This window comes from Leopardus geoffroyi, chromosome C1 (assembly GCF_018350155.1).
Source record: "Leopardus geoffroyi isolate Oge1 chromosome C1, O.geoffroyi_Oge1_pat1.0, whole genome shotgun sequence".
NCBI lineage: Eukaryota > Metazoa > Chordata > Mammalia > Carnivora > Felidae > Leopardus > Leopardus geoffroyi.
Window position 1 is genome coordinate 8,542,158 of NC_059328.1, and position 18,096 is coordinate 8,560,253.

The window sequence follows — 18,096 nt, forward strand, 5'->3', positions numbered from 1 at the left end:
TCAGCCCTTGGGGCTCTTTATTGAAACAACTCACAGCACAGTATTTCAGACAGACAGTGTTGGCCGGCCACATCCCAGGAGGCCAAGAAATCAAGGTCCCGGCATCCTTCCCTGCCCTCCTGGGGAAAATTCCTCCATGAAGGCAACCAGACCTGAGCGGCGCCGGGCCGGAGAGTGGGTGGTCCATACACAGAGGCAATAAGAGCACTTGGAATCGGGGGGAGGGGGTGTCCCTCAGCACCGCCCTAGGCTGGGGGCCCCCAGTGTCCCATAGTTGTTACATCCATGATCGGAGCATCACACCCTCAGCTGCTTTTGTGAGCTCGTTCTTCCACGTAGAGCTGCATCTAGTGGACAGGAATAAACCGCCAAGGTCAGGAGCACAGCCAGGGCACGTCCTCAGGAGGGCCCATAAGCCCCAGGCAGACAGATCCCTGCCAGCGGTGGGGCAGTGTGACACAGCCACGGGTTAAGGGAAAGGGAGTTTGGAGCCTTACGCCAGGCATTCCCTGGTCATCTCCTCCGAGCCTTGAGCCATTAGCCTCAGCGTACCGTCTGTAAAGCTTCCCGGGTCCCCATGCAGCTCACCTTTAAAATGTCTGATGTCATCGTTTTTAGCGGTATCAGCCGGGGATCGTGCATGTGGACGTCCTGCTCATCTGCCAGGATCCAGGGAAAGTCCTAGGGTGGGGACCAAGGGAAGCGGGTGGAAGGGGGCTGGGCCGTGGCCTGTCCTCACTTTGCTACCCACTCCCTCTCCAGCGCCGGGGTCCCCAGACTTCAGGGAACACCAGAGTCGCTAGAGAGCTACCAGCATTGCGGACTCCCGGCTTCCTCCACCCGAGAGGCCGAGCCCATGGATCCGAGCTGGCCGGGGCACCCAGGTGATTTAACGAGCCCCAGACACCATTTCAGAAACTGGCGGGTGAAGACCCGCCCCCCCCCCCCCCCGCCCTCTCTTGAGAGCCACCACTGAGCTGGCAGCCCCAGGACATGGCTCCACCCTCCTCTCAGTACTGGGTGCCCAGGCCGGGTAACGACCAGCATTCGGCCACACAGTTAACACACAACAAAAACCTGCCGCGTGCCAGGCACCGCCACCAACAATGTTGAGGGTGCGCGAACAGCAACACCCCGGCCCACTCAGAACTGTGGCATCTTGCTTTCAAAGCCTCCCGGCTGTCTCCCTGCCCTCCCTCCCAGACGGGTCTCCTCTCACCTTGATGACCTGAATCTTCTCCATGTTGCGGGTAGCGGCTTCTCTCGTGTGCACTAAGACTGTGAAGGTACAGCCTAAAGAAGCAAGAGTCCGGTCAAGGCTGGGCCACGTCACGCCTGCCACTGGGCACAGTCTCTTCCCCGCCCCCAGGCTGGCTCAGCAGCCCCCCCAGGGGAGAAGAGTGTAAACCAAGTGCTAAGACAAGACACAGTCAATAGGGAGACTGAACCCCGGTGGAGTCCATCAGGGTAGCTTCCTGGAGGAGGTGGACTTTCAGAGAGGTTCTAAAATGCAAGAAGGAAGAGAGGTGGCTTGATACAGCAAAGTAGGGACCGGAGAATGCAGCCCGAGCCAAGGTAGCCATGGAAAGGCCCGAGGACAGTGGGGTGGGGGCGAGCACACCTGGGGGGTTGTGGTCCAGGACAGCATCACACACACTGATCTTCAGGATGAAGGCTCGGAGCAGCTGCTCCACATGAGACAGCAGGGAATCTGAGCTGGAAGGAGAAAAGGAGGGGCTCCCGTCACACTGGCGGCCCTTCCCACCAGCAGGCAATCAACCCTGGAAACAGACCTGGGGGTCCAGGGGCCCTCTCTGCTTCTGACTGTGTTGGCTTTGGAGGGCTTGGCCACCTATCCTATCTACGCAGTTAAAGCCATCTGGAGAGTTTAAAACCAATGCTGAATGTGGCGCCTGGGTGACTCGGTTAAGCGTCAGAACGAGTCGTGATCTCTTGGTTTGTGAGTTCGAGCCCCGCCCCGGGCTCCACACTGACAGTGCAGAGCCTGCTTGGGATTCTCGCTCCCTCTCTCTCTGCCCCTCCACCTCAATCTCTCTCTCTCTCTCTCTCTCTCTCAAAATAATAAATAAATAAACTTAAAAAAAAATGCTGAGTCCCACGCTGAGTCCCATCCCAAACTAAGTCCAAATGGGGCACTGTGAGCCCCCACAGGTGGTTCTAATGTGCAACCAGGTCTGAGAACAAGGACACAGCCCAAGCCTCTTCATACCCCAGGACACCAAGCCAGGAAGGGAAAGGGCTTGCCCGAGGCCACACAGCAAGTGGGAACAGATAACGGTGTCCTACCTCACCAGGAAACCAGGAGCTGACCAGCCAACACGCTTGCCCAAGGTCAACTTCTGGCTGACTATGGGCTGGACACTCGACTAGGAAGTCAGAAAACTGGGTCTGGTCCCGGCTCTGCCACCATTTGGGTGACCCTGAGTGGTTCATGTCATCTCTCTGGTCCTTGGTTTCTCCGTCCATAAAAGGAGGTTGGGAATAACCATTCAGCAAAGTGATGGTTTGCCAAGTGTGGACCTCACAGAGGTTACATGAAGACCACAGGGCGGCCAGCCGCGTTAGGATAGCGTTCCTTGCCATTCTCCTCTTTACCGAGCTTCCTGGAGGAGGTGGGCTTTCAGAGGGGTTCTAAAAGGCAGGAAGGGAGACAGGGGGCTTGGTGCAGCCAAGTAGGGACCTCAGAACACAGGCCAAGCTGAGGTATTCAGGGGCTGCCCTAAAGGGGTGAGTATGGGGGCGATTTCTAGGGACCTCATACCAGCCAGCCAGCTAGCTAAGAGTCCGGGGAGAGGCGGCTTACCTGATGGACAGCAGCGGAGGCTGGGTGATTTCAAAGACGAATTTCTCCACTGGGCGGTGCTCTTTGTCCAAAATTACCACCACCACTTTCTCAACATCGTTCTGCAAGGACAGGAATCCCCTAGTCCAGGACCAGGTACCCCACCCACCACCACCACCTCCCTCCCTGCCCAAGGAAGGCAAGGGCATGCTCACAGCCCTTCTCAGTTTCTAGGCTGAGGGTCCCTGAGAGCCCGGAAGGGGCTTTGAGAACTTCAAGTAGGCATCGCTGACATGAGTGGTACAGGCTGGGAGGGGAGTGTCCGGGCCCCATGGGGGTTCCAGGACATCTCAGAGAGCGGGACAAGATAAAAGGAGGAAACCTTCAGGGGGCAAGCCCAGACAGAACTTGGGGGCAGGGAGAGCAACAGACGTGAGAAGAACCCAGAACCCTCTGGGGCAGGCTCCACTTGACCAACTCCACAAAACAGGGCTCCCGGGCCCAGCATACCATGAATGTGGCCCACATGCCCTGAGGTCTATCCTGGGGCAGGGGTGGTCTCCAGGGAATAGGAGATATGCTTTGGGGTATAGAGTCATAGGGACGCCGCACGGTCCCAGCATCACCCTGTCCTGGAGCACTGGAGGAACAGACTGGGCGTGAAGTAGGCTGCAGCCTGGTGCCCTCACCTTCTCCAGCAGTGGCTTGACACAGTGCAGGGTGTCCTGGATATACTGGTTCAGCTCCGGGTGGCAGGACATCTGCACACAACCGCACGATGGCTGGTGAGGCCCAAAGCACCAGTGGGGAAACCACCCAACACCCCTACCTCCAGGAGCCCAGGGAGAGAGGCCAGCAACTCCCTAGGGCTCCCTACCCAAGAGACTGACTTCCCATCATGGGGCTGAGAACTGCGTATTATCCACACAGAACGAAGAAGAATTCAGTCTCAACATTAGCACTCAATATAGCATCAGGGGTTTCTAAAGTGGGGTCTGCGGGCTCCTCTAGAGGCTGAGAAGTCCCTAAATTGTGTGTATTTGGGCATACAGGCATTTTTCCCAGAGAAGGGATCCAAAATTTTAATCAATTTTCAAAACTTGAGAATCTGGGACTAAGAGCTATGTGGCCTCAGGTAAATCACTTAACTTCTCTGAGCTTTAATTACTTCATCTGTGAAAGGTCTCGCAAAGAAAAAATGATGAGTAGTGAGATAATCCCGTACAACACAGAGGGTGCACAGTAAATGCCATTCTTTTTCCTTTTCCTCGTATATCCTTCAAGCTTCCACCACGTTTCAGTATTGGGTCATTCATTTATTCTAATGTTTACTGAGTGCCTTCTAAGGGCCGGGACTTCTACAGACTGGGGACAGGGTAGCATTTGTTTACTGCTTTTGTCTGCCTTTTAACCTAAAACAACCCCTTACAATGAGGGCAGAGAGCAGGGGTACCTGAGGTTTACAGTGCAAACCAACCATTCTCCAGTCCCAGGAGCTCTTTAAAATACAACCATGCCTCAGGGGCAACTCTAACCGGAGGGTCTGGTCCCTAACTTGGGGCAAGGGGAACTCCCAGTTCAGAGGGATGGAAAGAAAAGTCCCTGCAGTTGTGGCTGGGAACTGAACGGCAAGGCCAGGCCGCTGGGGAGTGAGGGGGCTCAGCCTGAAAGCGGAGGAAGAGTTCAAAAATCCAACCTCTACCCACCTTGAAGTTCGGGGATGACCAGAGGTGGGGGCTCACCTGGACAGGCACGTTGTACTTCTTACGCTTCTGGAAGATGCCCACCGGGTAGACCTCGCGCACGTAGAGGATGAGGTGCACGGCCACCTCCAGGAACTCGCAGAGGACGTCGGCCACCACTGTGAAGGGGCTGAAGCCGGTGAGCTTGGGAAGCCCGCCGGCCCAGGCCCTCCCTCGCCCCCCCACCCTGGGTCCGCAAGTCCAGCCTCCCTACCTTGACCAAAGTTGAGGTCCTGTCGCGTGAGTGTGGTCATCCTTACCGCCACCTAGAGGGTGGGGCAGGAGGGGGGGCTGGTTCTAACGGATCAGACTGCCGCAGGGTGCGCTTGCCTCCACCCCCTCTCCCCTCCGTCTGGGGGAATCGGGGACAGGACGTCCCCCTTCACACAGAATCTGGGCAGCTAGAAGGGACCTCCCACGCTGGCGTCATAGCTCGGGGACATTAGCTGCGCCCCGATCAGCTCTGTCTACTGGCCCCCCGCCCTGCTGTCTCGGGGGGGGGGGGGCGTGGGGGGGTGCGGTAGGAAAGGCCAGAGCTGTGCTCGCAAAAAGGGCACGGCCGCAGAGGGAACGGCGGGTTGCCTAGGCCCGCGGGCGCAAAGCCGGACACGCTGAGAACGAAACCGGGCTGGAATAAGACGCCGCCCTCCGCCTGGCCGGAAACCTCCTCGGAGGGAACCCCGCCCCTCTCCCCTCCCCCGGTGCGGGGAACCACCGACCCGACCACTCGCGCCTCCCGCTCAACCAGCGGCCTGGACTCGGCTCCGAGACTTCCGCGGCGCTCGGGCAGGTCCTAGCGACCGCCCCCGGCCACGCCCACTTCCCCGCGCAGCCAACCTGGAGGCGGGAGGGAGCGGCAGCCGGAGGGGCGGGGCTTGGGAGGGGGCGGGGCCCGGCCTCGCCGCCCGGGATCCCAAGGCGGGAGACGCGGAGACTGCGCGGCACCGCCTCCCTTAGGCTCGGGGTCGGCGCGAGAAAAGACCCCTTCGCTCTCCACGTCAGGTCGCCACGTATTTTGCTCCCCAGGGCGTTTGTCTCGCTTTGGGAAGCGTTGGGAGGGAGCGGATAGGTGTTGCTGGTGAGGAACAGGTGGAGGGTACAGCTGGGGACTTAAGACAGCGACATCTACTGCTAACTGCAGAGTCACCATCCCCGGACCTCAGCTGCCCAACCGAAAGCGAATCCGCCGGCTCCGGGGCGGGGACGTCCTCACTCCCGCCCTCACCCAGAAACTAAATGCAGCTTGGGTTTACCTCCCAAGAAGATAAAACCTCCCGGGCCCGGGCATCATAGTGGTAGCTGCCCTTTATAGGGACCCAGCCGTGTGCCAGGCACCGGGCTAAGTGTGCCTGTGGATTATCCCACTAAATCCTCAAAACAGTTCCGTAAGACAGTTACTGTGATTGTCCGCATTTTATAGAGGAGCCAAACGAGGTTCAGAAGGGTGAAGTAACCTTCCCGAATCACACATCTATTGAGGGAGGGGACGCGCGGAGTTGTCTTGGCCCGCTACATTTTACAGTTCTGGAATCCCCTAGAGACGTGGCCTCTGGAACCGCTGAGAGGCCCCTGGGAGATAATAATATTAACATTAAAATAATCACTAACTTGAATTGAACACTAACTCGCTGTCGAGCACTGATTTCTTTAATTCCCTCCTTAACCCTAGGAGCTAAGCACCCGTTTTACAGCCCACTTTATAGATGGCAAACAGGCTCAGAGATGCTCCCTACTTTGCCCAAATCACACAGTTGGAATACAAACCCAGTTCTGACTTCTAACCTGATTCCAGGGCTTCAACTTATTTTCAGCCCCTTTATTTTACAGGTGGGGAAACTAGGGTGGGAGAAGTTGCAGCACAGTTACAGGCAACAAATCAGGACCAGAAGCCTGGGGACCTTGACTCTGACCTCTAGGGACAGAAGAGCTTGTTAGGAGTCACACCCAGCTGTGGGTACCCAGATCTAGCCAGGAACGTTTATCAATTACAGGTCGCTATTGGAGATCTGCACCCGTTTTCACTCCAGATGCCTTCAAACCTGCACTTGCCTACTTCTGATGGGGCGGGGATAAGGAAGAGAATAAGGGACTTGGCCCATTAAGCCAGGAATACCAGCAAAGCATTTCTCAAAGCAATCCTTGGAAATCTGCATCAGAATCCCTGGGGAGCCCATTAAACTCCTGGAACCCAGGCCTCTCTGACCTACTGGACCAGTCTGGGTGCAAAGCAGGGTATGGGCCCTTTAACAAGTTCCCCAGGGACCCTGATGCCCAAAAACATACGGGAATTGCCACAGTAGTTTGGACTGTTCCCAAAGAAAGTCTGCATTTCATACCATTTCCACATTTAACCCAAAGGGATAAGACGGTTTATTTCAGGAATTGATGCACTCGGTGGCACATTTTGGGCATAGCAGCCCTTCTCAAGACTTGGGAACACTGTCCATATCATGCCATGAAGGAGAGAACCGTTTCCACACAGAGCCAGTTAAGCAGCTCACTGGCTTGTAAACAGTGTCCCCTGGCTCCTTGAGATTTAATCATTATGGATACTTTGGCCCTGAGAAAGCAAGAGTCCTTCTTTGCCCCTCTCTGGAGGCTGTTCAAGCAGTTTGTCCATTAGTGACAGGAAGTGGCAGTCTTAGGGGGGCAATTTCTTGTAAAGGGTTTCTTGGGATTGGATCCTGGGCTGGGAAACTCAAGAGTCTAGCTGCTTCCATGGGATGGCCTCCAGAGTACAATGTGAGCGACACGAGGACTCATGCCAGGCTCCCAGACTTAGCCCCCTGCCCTGAGAAGACCAAGCACAAGCCACCTGTAGGTCCCCTGACACACAGAGCTAAAGGAACTTCAGAGACACCTTGGCGGACATAAAACCCAACACTCAACATTTTTCAAATGCAGAAAGCGAGGTCCCAAGAGCTTTTGACACTGGGGTACCTGCCTTGTCAACTAGAAACCCATGGACAAAATGCCTACATTTGGGGCTTTGGATTCAGAGTCAGCCACAAGCAGAGGAATGCAGGCTGGGAGACAGGTGAGGAGGGACTCAAACTGATCTGACCCCTAACCCCAAAAAGGCCTCTATCTCCTCATTTTTGAAATGAACAGGCTGGACAGATGTTCCCTAAACCTCTGATGGCCTTGGGTTCCACGGGGGCCAAGAAGCTGGAGAGGGGGCAGGGGAGCTCTAAGAAGACATCTGTCATTTTTATCCATAGGGCTCTGTGGCATCTGGGTTTCTAGATCTTGAGCACATCAGCATAATGGATAGTCTTGGGACCAAGATTACATTATGGGGTTAATTTGTTACATTTTTGAATACCCATTTGCTGGGAGACTGTCTTTCCAAGTTATTTGCATATTTTTCACCATAATAACAATATGTAGGAGGGCATCTGGGAGGAAAAGGATGGATGTTTAGGAGGAGAGAGGGCTTATTTGCCAACTGGAACAGGTCCCTGAGGGTCTGCAATGAGGACAGGAAGAAAATCACTCCCAAGAGACATTTAAATTGAAACTAAGAGAAAGCAAGATGTAAGAAAGTCTTGCAAAGACCAAGGCCTGCGTGGGCAAAGGAGGATCCCTGGAGTTCACTGAACAAATATGCAACAAGTGAACAGAGTAAAACAATAGGCAATGAAGTATCCTGCCCCTTAAGATGCTGCCAAGGTCCCCTCATACCCACTAGGCTGATCACATGACAGATCATTTATCCCATCCCCGCCTAAGGTTCCTAAGACACCAAACACAGGAGAGTGGGGGGGAGCCATAGAGAGTGAGCCACATATAGCCTAGTAACAATCCACTGGCACCCTGATGCTCAAGGATGCAGCCATTTGGGACACCTCCTGATCAGAACCTCAGCCTTGTTCATTCTTTTGTTCCAGCCCCTCACCCAGTGCCTGGCCCCATCCACGTTCTCGATGAGTGCAAGTAAATGAATTAATGCAAGAAAGAACAGATGAAATGATGGCGGACAGCGGTTCATTGCCATTTGCCTGACTTGAATCCTAACTTATTCTGAATGAGAACAAAGGCCTCTGATTTCAGTGCTCGAGCTACAGGTAGCGGTGTGCAAAGAGCTGTTTTCAAAGATGAAACAAGAGCTGGGGAATGCGCACTATGTACCCCCTGCACCCACCGGGCTGCTTGCGCCTCTAACGTGCTGTCTTTCCCCACCACTGCTCCTTAACCAGCTGTGAGTCCCTTCCCTCTCTGAATCTCAGGTTCCTCACCTGTAAAATGGGATCATGGGAGCACCGATTCCATAGGTTGGGGGGGGGGGGGGACAAGTGAGATGGTTGTAAAAATATAAAGTGCAGAGGGGCGCCTAAGTGGTTCAGTCGGTTAAGCATCCAACTCCTGGTTTGGGCTCAGGTCATGATCTCACAGATTCACGGGTTCAAGCCCTGCATCATCAGGCTCTGCGCTGGCAGTGCAGAGCCTGCTTGGGATTCTCTCTCTCTCTCTCTCTCTCCCTCTCTCTCTGCCCCTCTCCCACTTTTGCTATCTCTGTCTCTCTCAAAATAAATAAATAAACATATATATATATATATATATATATATATATGGCACATGGGTGGCTCCATGGGTTAAGCGTCTGACTTCGGCTCAGGTCATGATCTCACGGTTTGTGGATTCAAGCCCAGGGCCAGGCTCTGTGCTGGCAGCTCAGAGCCTGGAGCCTGATTCAGATCCTGTGTCTCCCTCTCTCTCTTTTCCCCTCCCCCACTCACTCTCTGTCTCTGTCTCTCAAAAATGAATAAACATTACAATTTTTTAATAAAAAATAAAATTATATATATAACTAAATATATTAATTAATATATTAATTTTATGTAATTATATATATATAAAGTGCACAATGCCTGGCATATAAATGCACAATTCGTGCTATTATGGCAATGATATTAACATCTGCACACACTGTCTAAGCCCCTAGAACAAACCCTCTGGACCAGCCACCATGCTTTTCAAAACCCCATCTAAAACATCCTCAACTGCACCCCCTCCCCATCTCCATTTCCCAAGGCAGTCCCCAAGGTGCCCTAAGGAAGGACCTGCATCCCCCCTGCCAGAGATGCCTAAAGGCAAGGGAATGTGGCCCACACTCAGCTCCTCCCCTCCCTCACCTGGTCTTCTGGCGCGAGGCGTGACCTATACAGCTCCCCAGATCCATGGCCGACCTCAGACCCAAGCCAGGGCCCTGACCTTAGGCCAGCAGCACTGGGCGCTTCCAACACCTCAGCCAGGGCAGAGCCCATACATGCCATTCCCTCCCCAGTGTTTTGCTGACCCCCCCCTCCCCAATGTTGCTGACCCCTTTTTGGTCAGGAGGATCTTACAAATCATTTCTTCTTAAGCTTAGAGCTTCCACCCATAGACATGGAACGTCTTCCACAATTTCAGGGGTTCCCGGGCTCTCTGAAGTCATCCCAGACCACACAGTAAGAACCCTTGATCCAACTCGACTACTACTTTAAAAATAATAATAACTGCTTTATTGAGATGTATTTCACAAACCATAAAGTTCACCCTTTAAAACATGCAATTTAGTGGTTTTTAATGCGCTGTGCGTCAATCACCACCATCTAATTCCAAAACGTTGTCATGACTCCAAAAAGAAAAACCCCGTCTCCCCTTCCCCCAGCCCCAGGCAACCACTAGTCTACTTCCTGTCTCTATGGGCTTGCCTATCTTGAACATGCCATATAAATCATACAACATGTGGCCTTTCACGGCTGGCTTGTTTCACCGGGCATAGTGTTTTCAAGATTCACCCACATTGTGGCATGTCTTGGTACTTCGTCCCTAAAGCCCAAGTCAGGTCACGTCTCGTCTCTGCTCAGAACACAGTCCATCCTGGTGCCCATCAGGCTGATACTATTACATAACAATAGCAGGTCATTTTTCTAGAGTGTTTCCCATGGGGCCAGGATCTTAGGAACGCTATCTCCTTGCATCCAACAGAATCCTTTGAACCCTAAGAGTTAGGGATGATGAGCTCAGAGAGGTTAGGCGACTGCCCCAGGTGACCCGGAATGGCATCAGCAGATGAGCCCAGGTATCTGGCCTGACCCAAGAACGGAGCTCCTTAAACCTCTGAGCCATAACTGCCACACTCTGGAGGAAGAGGAAAACAATCGAAATGGAAGCCGCTGGGCAAGCTCTGGGCTCCAGGCGAGACTCGCGATTCACGCGCGCCCGGGTCCTGCCCAACAGCTCTTTGATCTTGGCAGTGCCTGTGGCCCCGCTGACCCCGCCGTGAGTTATGGGGGCCGCGGGACTCATAACACAGCATTCCCGGACTCCCAGGGTCTTTAGGACACGGCGCCCCGCGCGGTGATGGATGAGCCGGCCCTGGGGGCTGGCTTTGTCCCAGCTGGGCCGGGCTACGGGAACACCACCCGGACTTTGGACGGGGCGTGGCGAGAGGAAGACCTTGTGTGTGTGTGTGTGTGTGTGTGTGTGTGTGTGTGTGTGTGTGACACACTAGTGCGGCCGTCAAGGCCCGGGATTCTCACCTGGTAACGGTTTGAAGACCCCCTATACCCCCCACAACCAAGAGCGACCTCTCCAGAACCCCGCCCCCTGCTCCGCGCACTTTCCGAGGCTACAAAGGCTCCGCGGTGCCCCGTCCCGCCTCCCTCGCACCGGGCATTTCTTCCGTCCCATTTGACAGCCAGGGCGGAATAATCCTTTTGGGGACTGGCCGGCCCCTGCCCGGCCAGACGCGGCCGCAGCTGAGCGCTCAGCTCCGATCCATTGTTGGGTCCGCCGGGGACCCCCTGCCGCGGCCCTTTGTCGCCCGCTCCCGGCGGGGCCGCTCCAGATGCGCCACCGCTGCCCGCGCCCCGCCCGTCCCACGCGCTCCGGGCAGTACCGAGGCGGCTCTTACGCACCGGGAGGAGTGGACTCGCCTCGCCCCGTGCCCGCTCGGCCGCCCGGCTGCGCCCGCCTTTGTCTGCCTCCTTTGTCTGCCCCGCGCCCTCGCGGCGACGGCGGCTAGGCCTCTGGGGAGCGGGCCCGGAACGCCAAGTGCAGCTGGCGAGGGCGCGCCGGCCGGGAGCGCGCAGGGCCCAGCCGGGCCGGGGGCTGCCCCTCAGCCGGGGGCGGCCGGGCCAACTCCCACCGCCCCTCCCCCGCCTCCTCCCAGCGCGCCCGCCCCTTCCCGCGCGCCGGCCCCCTCCCCTTCCCTCCAGCCCCTCTCAGCCTGGGCACATCCTCCAGCCGCCCGCGCATCTCTCCTCGCGGTCCCCGCTTCGCAGCTCGGCCCTCCGCTGCGCTCGGCTCCCGCAGGCGCTCGGCCCCGGGCCCCTCGGCCCCCGCCCCGCCGGCCGGACAGGTAAGGCATGGCCTTGGCCCGCCCCTGGCCCCGCCCTCCCTCCTCACCTGGTAGCGTGCCCGGACAAAGGTGGGCTACCTGGCGCGGTTAGGGGCAGGGCGCGCGGGGGACTGTGGTTGGAGGTGAGGATGCTGCTTTCCTCCCTGCCCTCGCGGCCCTCGAAGCCGTCGGTCCGTGTGTCCGCCGCCTCCGCCCCTCGCCGCGTCACCGCTGGGCTCCAGGCTCTGCTCCCGGCCCCCGCGTCCGCCCACCTTCCGCCGGACGCTTACTTTTCCACGCTCTGACACTCTGCCTCGCGCGCGCCTTGGCCGCCCTCTCTGGGTCGCGGCTTTCGCTTTCTCTCCTCCTCCGCGCTAGCCCTTCTCCCTCTGGGACCGCGTCTCTCTTTGTCTCTCTGTCTCTGAGTCTCTGGGCGGTCTCCAGGACGCGGGAGCGGACCGGAGAATCCTCCACCATTCGAAGAAGCTTCGAAGACTCCCTGCGCCCCGGGCAGAGCTGACAGGCGTGTCCTCCTGCCCCTTTCGAGGCTGCCTGGGGGGGCTAAGGTGTGTTCCGGGGGAAGGAGGCTGGGCGTGCGCCTCTGCCAGCGCCGCCGGCGGCCACGCGCCCGGGCGGTTCTGCGCCCTAGCAACCTCGACGGCCCCGCTCTGGCCCTCTTCCTCCGCTGGCTTTTTCTCCATTTGCGCACCGGGGTCTCGGCTGCCTGCGGGGTTTGAGATGCGAGGGCTCTTGGGTTTCCCGCCAAGTCTTCTTGCTTTCCTCCACTGGGGGTTCCCTCGGCCTTCGCCTCCATCGGGTCTCCTGCCCAGCGCACCTTCCCCGCTGCCCTCCTCCCAGCCGGGAGCCCGCAGGAAGTGTCCCGGTGCGGTTCAGCATCATCCCCCAGGGATCAGGCAGACAGAGGCCCTGGGAGTGATCTTGGACAAAGGAATGCATTTTCCTGAGCCTCATAGCCCCCTTCATAAAATGGGGATAACAGCACCTACCCACAGGGATGTGTGTTGAAACAGTGAAAAAAAAAAAAAAAAAAAAAAGCAGATTGGATGCCAGCACAGGACACACTTGGTGGCCATGGGGGAGGCTTCGGTCCCTGGCTGGGGTGGGAAGGAGGCTCCCCAGCAAGGGGGGGAAATGGATCCCAATTCAAGGCTTAGAGACACTGCAAGGAAACCTGAATGTTCCCTGCCCCCCCCCCCAGCGTGGCTGTCACAGTTGCAACCGCCCCCACCCATTTACAGGGTTCCTGCTGTCACAGGCACCGTCCCCTCTTCTCGCTCCTCCTCTCTGCTTGTCCTAAAAGCAGTTTTAAAAAGTCAGGGTGAGTAGGGTCTCTGCTTCCAAAGTGAGATGAGTGTCGCTGTGATAATGTTGCCAACAGCTGGTCATTCATCATGAGGCGTCCATGTGACCCATTCCCAATTCTGAACCTCTGTCTTGCACCGATTTGTTTTTTAATGGCACTTGCACACAAGCCATTTCCTTCCCCCTGGGGGCACTGTCTTGCTGTATCCTGGACCTGCTGTGTAATTGCCCAAACCCTCTGACCACCAGATCATCTGTGTCCTCATAACAGGGGACACACCACCCCCCCGGAATCCAGCAGTGGCTCAACAAGGGCCACTTCAGCAGAGGGTAACCTCCTCCCAGCCAGCACGTTCTAGGCTCCCCCGGCTAGGCTTGTTTTCAGCCATGGCCAGCTGGCACTTAGGGACTAGGGACACAGGCGCACCCCATCCAGCCTCCTGCTCGTGATCCCGCCTGGCGGACAGGCCCAGCTTTGGCAACCCAGGGCGCCCTTGCCGGCTCTGCCTCCTCGGGAAAGCCAGCTCGGCAGCCTCTGCGACCCCTCCAAAATTCGCTCCTTGCCCCTCACCCACACGAAAAGGACGGCGCCTTCTCTGCCGTCCAACCTGCCCCCTCTCCCCAGCCCTAAATCCTTCAAATGGCTCCCTGTTGGCACCAAATTAACAACTCCACCTGCCACCCACAACACTCTCATTGCGTCTTTGGCTCTTCCCTCCTTCTGAAACGTCTCCTCCCCTGCCCGTATTCAGTCGAAGCCTGCCCTCCCTGCAGGCCAAGGTCAGATGTCCCCTCTTGCGGGAAGCCCTCTTGCTCCCCCCTTGCCTCCCCTTCTCGCGTGGTCTGCACTCCCCTGAGCGGGGCTGGGTCTCGTTCCGTTCGTGGTCCCAGGACACCCAGTGGGTGCTCCATGCACACGTGTTGTACCGACTGGAACGTTTGGTCAAGGGGATGGGAGTGACCTGAAAATTGCAAGCCACAGGTTATCCTTGGGTCCCACCGGGTCCTGCCGGCCAGGCCAGGGGCAGGGGTGACCCTGAAGCAAAAGACCGTAGCTGGGGAGGTCAGAGGGGGAACGAGCCTCCTGGAAAACCCCCGGGGTACTGGGCTCTTCCTCTCCCTGGAAGATGAGGATATCTGTGCCTGATTATAGAGAGAGAAGTGATTGCCCAAGTCCTGCAGAATGGGTTTGAATTCCGGCTGATGGCTTGCTAGCTACGTGACCTGGAGGGAGTTCCTTCACTGGTCTCAGCCAGGAATTTGGTAGAGCAGAGATTTGCATCCTGGCCTCCCTGATTCTACAGCCTGGGGAGAATGGCGCTCCCTCCAGAGAGGGTCCTGGGCATATTCCCAAGGGGGGTGTTAGATGAGCATCCCTATTCTAGCTCTTTTGGAGGAGACCTGCCTCTTTTCCCGCTGCAGCCCCTCTGCCCGTCTTCTGTCGGCCCTTCCTCTTGAGTGGGCCATTTGGCCAACTGTGCAGAGGCCATCTCCAGGAAGGACACAGGCCGTCCCCAGGAAGGACACGGGAGGGTGGCTGAACCGTTGCCACTAGAGGCCAGGCCGCCCTCACGACCAGCAGGTCCCAGCTTTGACAGCTCTCCGTACACAACACCGTGGTCTGGCATTGACCGTCTGGTACACGTCACTGGATGGGTGTGGGGGGGTCCAAGGGATAAGGCCCCTCCTAGAATCTAGAGCAGTGGAGATGAAGTCATTGTAGAAACTACAAGTTCTTAGAGGCTCTCTCTGTGCCGCGCTCTGTGTTACGGCCTCCAGCACGGGAGGTCCTGGACAGTTACAGCGTCTACACTGAGGGTCACTGAGGGTAACATGAGGAGTGGTCAGAGACCCTGCCTTTGACAGTACAGGCAAGGTTGCCTCTCAGACAACCATGAGATCAATCCCAGCCCTACCACTCCCTCTGCAGTGTAACCTTGGACAAATCCCTCCAAATTTGGCCCCATGTTGAGTCATTTTTGCCCACTTCAAAGGGCTAAATTAGATAATGCACCTGACGCTCTAGGCCCAGATTAGTAAATGGCCAATAAATGATACTCAGACAACCCGGGACTGACGCCCAGAGAGGTTAATTGACTTGCTCGGGGTCACTCAGCTATTAAGCGCTTGGAGCCAGGATTCATCCCCAGGCTTGTCTGACACCAGGTGTCTTTCTGCCCCACGCTGGCCTGTGCCAGAGCCAACAGCGGGCATTTTTGTCACTTGATGATTAAGTGATGGGTCTGACCAAAAGCAAGTGGTGTTAAATTGTCTGGGTCCCGAGATAATGAAGTTTGGGGAAGGAGGGGGTGGGCGGAGGATTGTTTGGGGAGCGGGGAGAGGAGTGGCTACCTACAATGTAGCAGGAGGCAGGACGCTGGCTCAGGAGGTGGACGTGGGACACTGGGAGAGAAAAGCCCAAGGCCGGGAGCCTCTGGGTGGGTGGGCGGGGGCTCTGAGGCGTCCCCCAACTCCACACCCCTATGTAGGTTTTTTGAGGTGTGAGGCCTTGGGGGGGGCTGCGAATTCCCAAGGCTACTGTAGGAAACAATAAAAGCAGATGGGGCCGCCCCTGCGGGGAAGCCAAACCTCATTTACCAAGACAATGGTCCTCTCCAGGCTGGCCTGGGCCTGTCCTGTCCCACCCTACAGGAAACCATCGATCACCCCACTGAGGACTGAGGACATGGCCACCTGCGCTTGCCCCCCACCCCCCCCCCCGACCCACACAGGCACAGATGCACAAATGCTTCCAGGACCAACCCCTCTCCCCCCCTCCACCCACCACCCACTCTCTCTTTTTCCCTTCCCCATTATAACAAGGGCTACTGCTTATCCCGCCCAGACTGGGTTCTGCTCACTTTATATACGTTTACTTCTCCTCCTCCACAACCCCTGGCATTTTACAGAAGAAACCGAGGCTCAGAGAGGTTCAATGACTTGCCCAAGGTCACACAGCTCTTCCCACCTGCTCCATGGGGCTCTCCCATGGCTCAGCTTGATGGATTTGGGCCGACACCTGTTTGAATCAGCACTAGCTTGTACCTCGAGCTTTCATTGGACCTCCGGCCTCTCCAGCAGGTCAGAGTGGGGACACCTGGAGGGCAGGCGCTATGTCTTTGCCTGCAGATTAGAAGCTCCTTCCAGCAAAGGGTATGTTTTCCCCCATGTTACGGGAACTTCCAAGGCCAGAGGCATGTCTCTCCTATCGGGAACCTCTCAGGGCAGCAAATGAATCTACCTCTTGATTTCTTTGTTTAAGGTTTGTTTGGTTTTGTGCACACGTGAGTGGGGGAGGGGCGGAGAGAGCGCGGGGACAGAGGACCTGAAGCAGGCTCTGCGCTTGAACTCGTGAACTATGAGATCATGACCTGAGCCGAAGTCGGACGCTCAACCCACGGAGCCCCCCAGGCGCCCCTGAGTCTGCCTCCTCAGACTGCAGGCTTCCTTGGGGCAGGAGTCGCTTTCCTTGTTTAGACTGAGAGCTCCCCGTGGGCAGGAGGGGTGTCTCTCTTCTCCGTCTGGGAGTCCTCCCTAGATCCTAGCCCTCCAAGGCAAGACGTGGATCTCCCCTATGACACTGGGAACCCCCTAGGGCCAGAGTTAGTATCCCCATTTGGACTGGCAGTTTCCTGAGCAGAGACGAAGCTCTCTTCCTTGAGACTGGAGCGGGCTCCTTTACGTGACCTCCAGGACCTGCACCCAGAGGGGCTCAGCCGGTGGTGACCGCCTGGTGTCATTCTCCCCTACAGTCTCCACTGCAAAGCCGCAGCCGGTGCTTCCCCACCCCCCCTCCTCCCACCGCCTCCCTCAAGATAGAGTCCTCTGCAGGAGGCTGGGTTGGCTCAAAGGCCGGTGGAAGGGTAGGTGGGGCTCTGGTTGTTCTGTGTCCTCTTCCTATTGGACAGGGAGAGGGGTGGGGACTAGATCAGGACTCTCAAGGCCCAAGTACGCACCTCGCCCCCCCCCCCCCCAACCCGAGGGCTGGGAGTGGGTGAGAGCTCTTTATATATTAAGGAGCTAATCTCTTGTCTGCTGGATAGGTTGTAAAAAGAGGAGCCAGTGAGCTCCTTTGCTGCCTTCTACCCCACGTACACTGCCTGGCTTCCGGAACTCCCTTCTGCCCTACACGCGGCACGAAGAAATACTGATTTCCTAAATAATCATACCTCAAGACAGCCTGATGAACCCATTTCGCAGACAGGAACGTCATGACTCCTGAGGAGTTCTGATGGTGGGAACAGCTAGAGGGACAAAGTCTATTTCTGAAATGCCTTGAGAAAAGCCCACCCACCTGCCCCTCCCCCATTCTCATCTACACTAGGACTATTTTGATTGAACCAGCAAAATCACTCATTTTCCAGCCCCTGGGGAGTCAGGTCCCTCTAAAGAAGACAGGAATCTGCTCCCAGGGGGCCAGGAGCTCTAAGCACCCCCCCCCCCGCTGGAGCTCCAGTTTGGGGAGCCCCACTGTTCAAAGACAGAAGGAGGGGCACCCCTAGGTAGCTCAGTTGGTGAAGCATCCGACTTCGGCTCAGGTCATGATCTCACGCTCGGTGAGTTCGAGCCCCAAATCTGGCTCTGTGCTGTCAGCGCAAAGCCTGCTTGGGATCCTCTGTCCCCCGCTCTCTCTGCCCCTCCCCAGCTTGTTCTCTCTCTCTTAAAGTTTATTTATTTTCAGAGAGAGGAGGGCCTGGGGATGGCCACCTCCTTTCTCCACTTCTAGCCATTCCAGAAAGTGTCCAGCCTCCTGGGTGAGGACGAGGCACCAGAGGGAGGAGTCAGGCAGATCCGTTCTAAGTTAGGACATTCCTAAAATCTTCATGGACACATGGGAACGTAAAACCAGAGATGATTCCTGCATTGAGAAAAATCCGTCCTAAGCACTGCTGAGTCGGGGT

At 56.6% G+C, this 18,096-nt stretch overlaps 2 protein-coding genes across 3 annotated transcripts in view; one reads left to right on the forward strand and one right to left on the reverse strand.

Moving 5' to 3' along the window:
• Positions 1-12,067, reverse strand: MAD2L2 (mitotic arrest deficient 2 like 2). Of its 2 annotated transcripts, none has more exons than XM_045475631.1 (9): positions 11,941-12,067; positions 4,760-4,811; positions 4,546-4,664; positions 3,493-3,564; positions 2,825-2,925; positions 1,622-1,716; positions 1,220-1,293; positions 589-681; positions 1-347 (listed from the first exon to the last, which is right to left on the reverse strand). In XM_045475631.1, exons 2-9 carry the CDS (start codon positions 4,797-4,799, stop codon positions 306-308), a joined length of 636 nt encoding a protein of 211 aa, XP_045331587.1. In that variant the 5' UTR covers positions 4,800-4,811; positions 11,941-12,067; the 3' UTR covers positions 1-305. The 2 variants fall into 2 exon arrangements, with proteins under 2 accessions (XP_045331587.1, XP_045331586.1); XM_045475630.1 differs by lacking the exon at positions 11,941-12,067 and adding an exon at positions 5,265-5,366.
• Positions 11,644-18,096, forward strand: part of DRAXIN (dorsal inhibitory axon guidance protein) — a 24,542-nt gene continuing 18,089 nt past the window's right edge. Inside the window, exon 1 of the mRNA XM_045475617.1 lies at positions 11,644-11,893. The gene's annotated coding sequence lies outside the window, so the exon portion shown is untranslated. The remainder of the gene's footprint in view (positions 11,894-18,096) is intronic.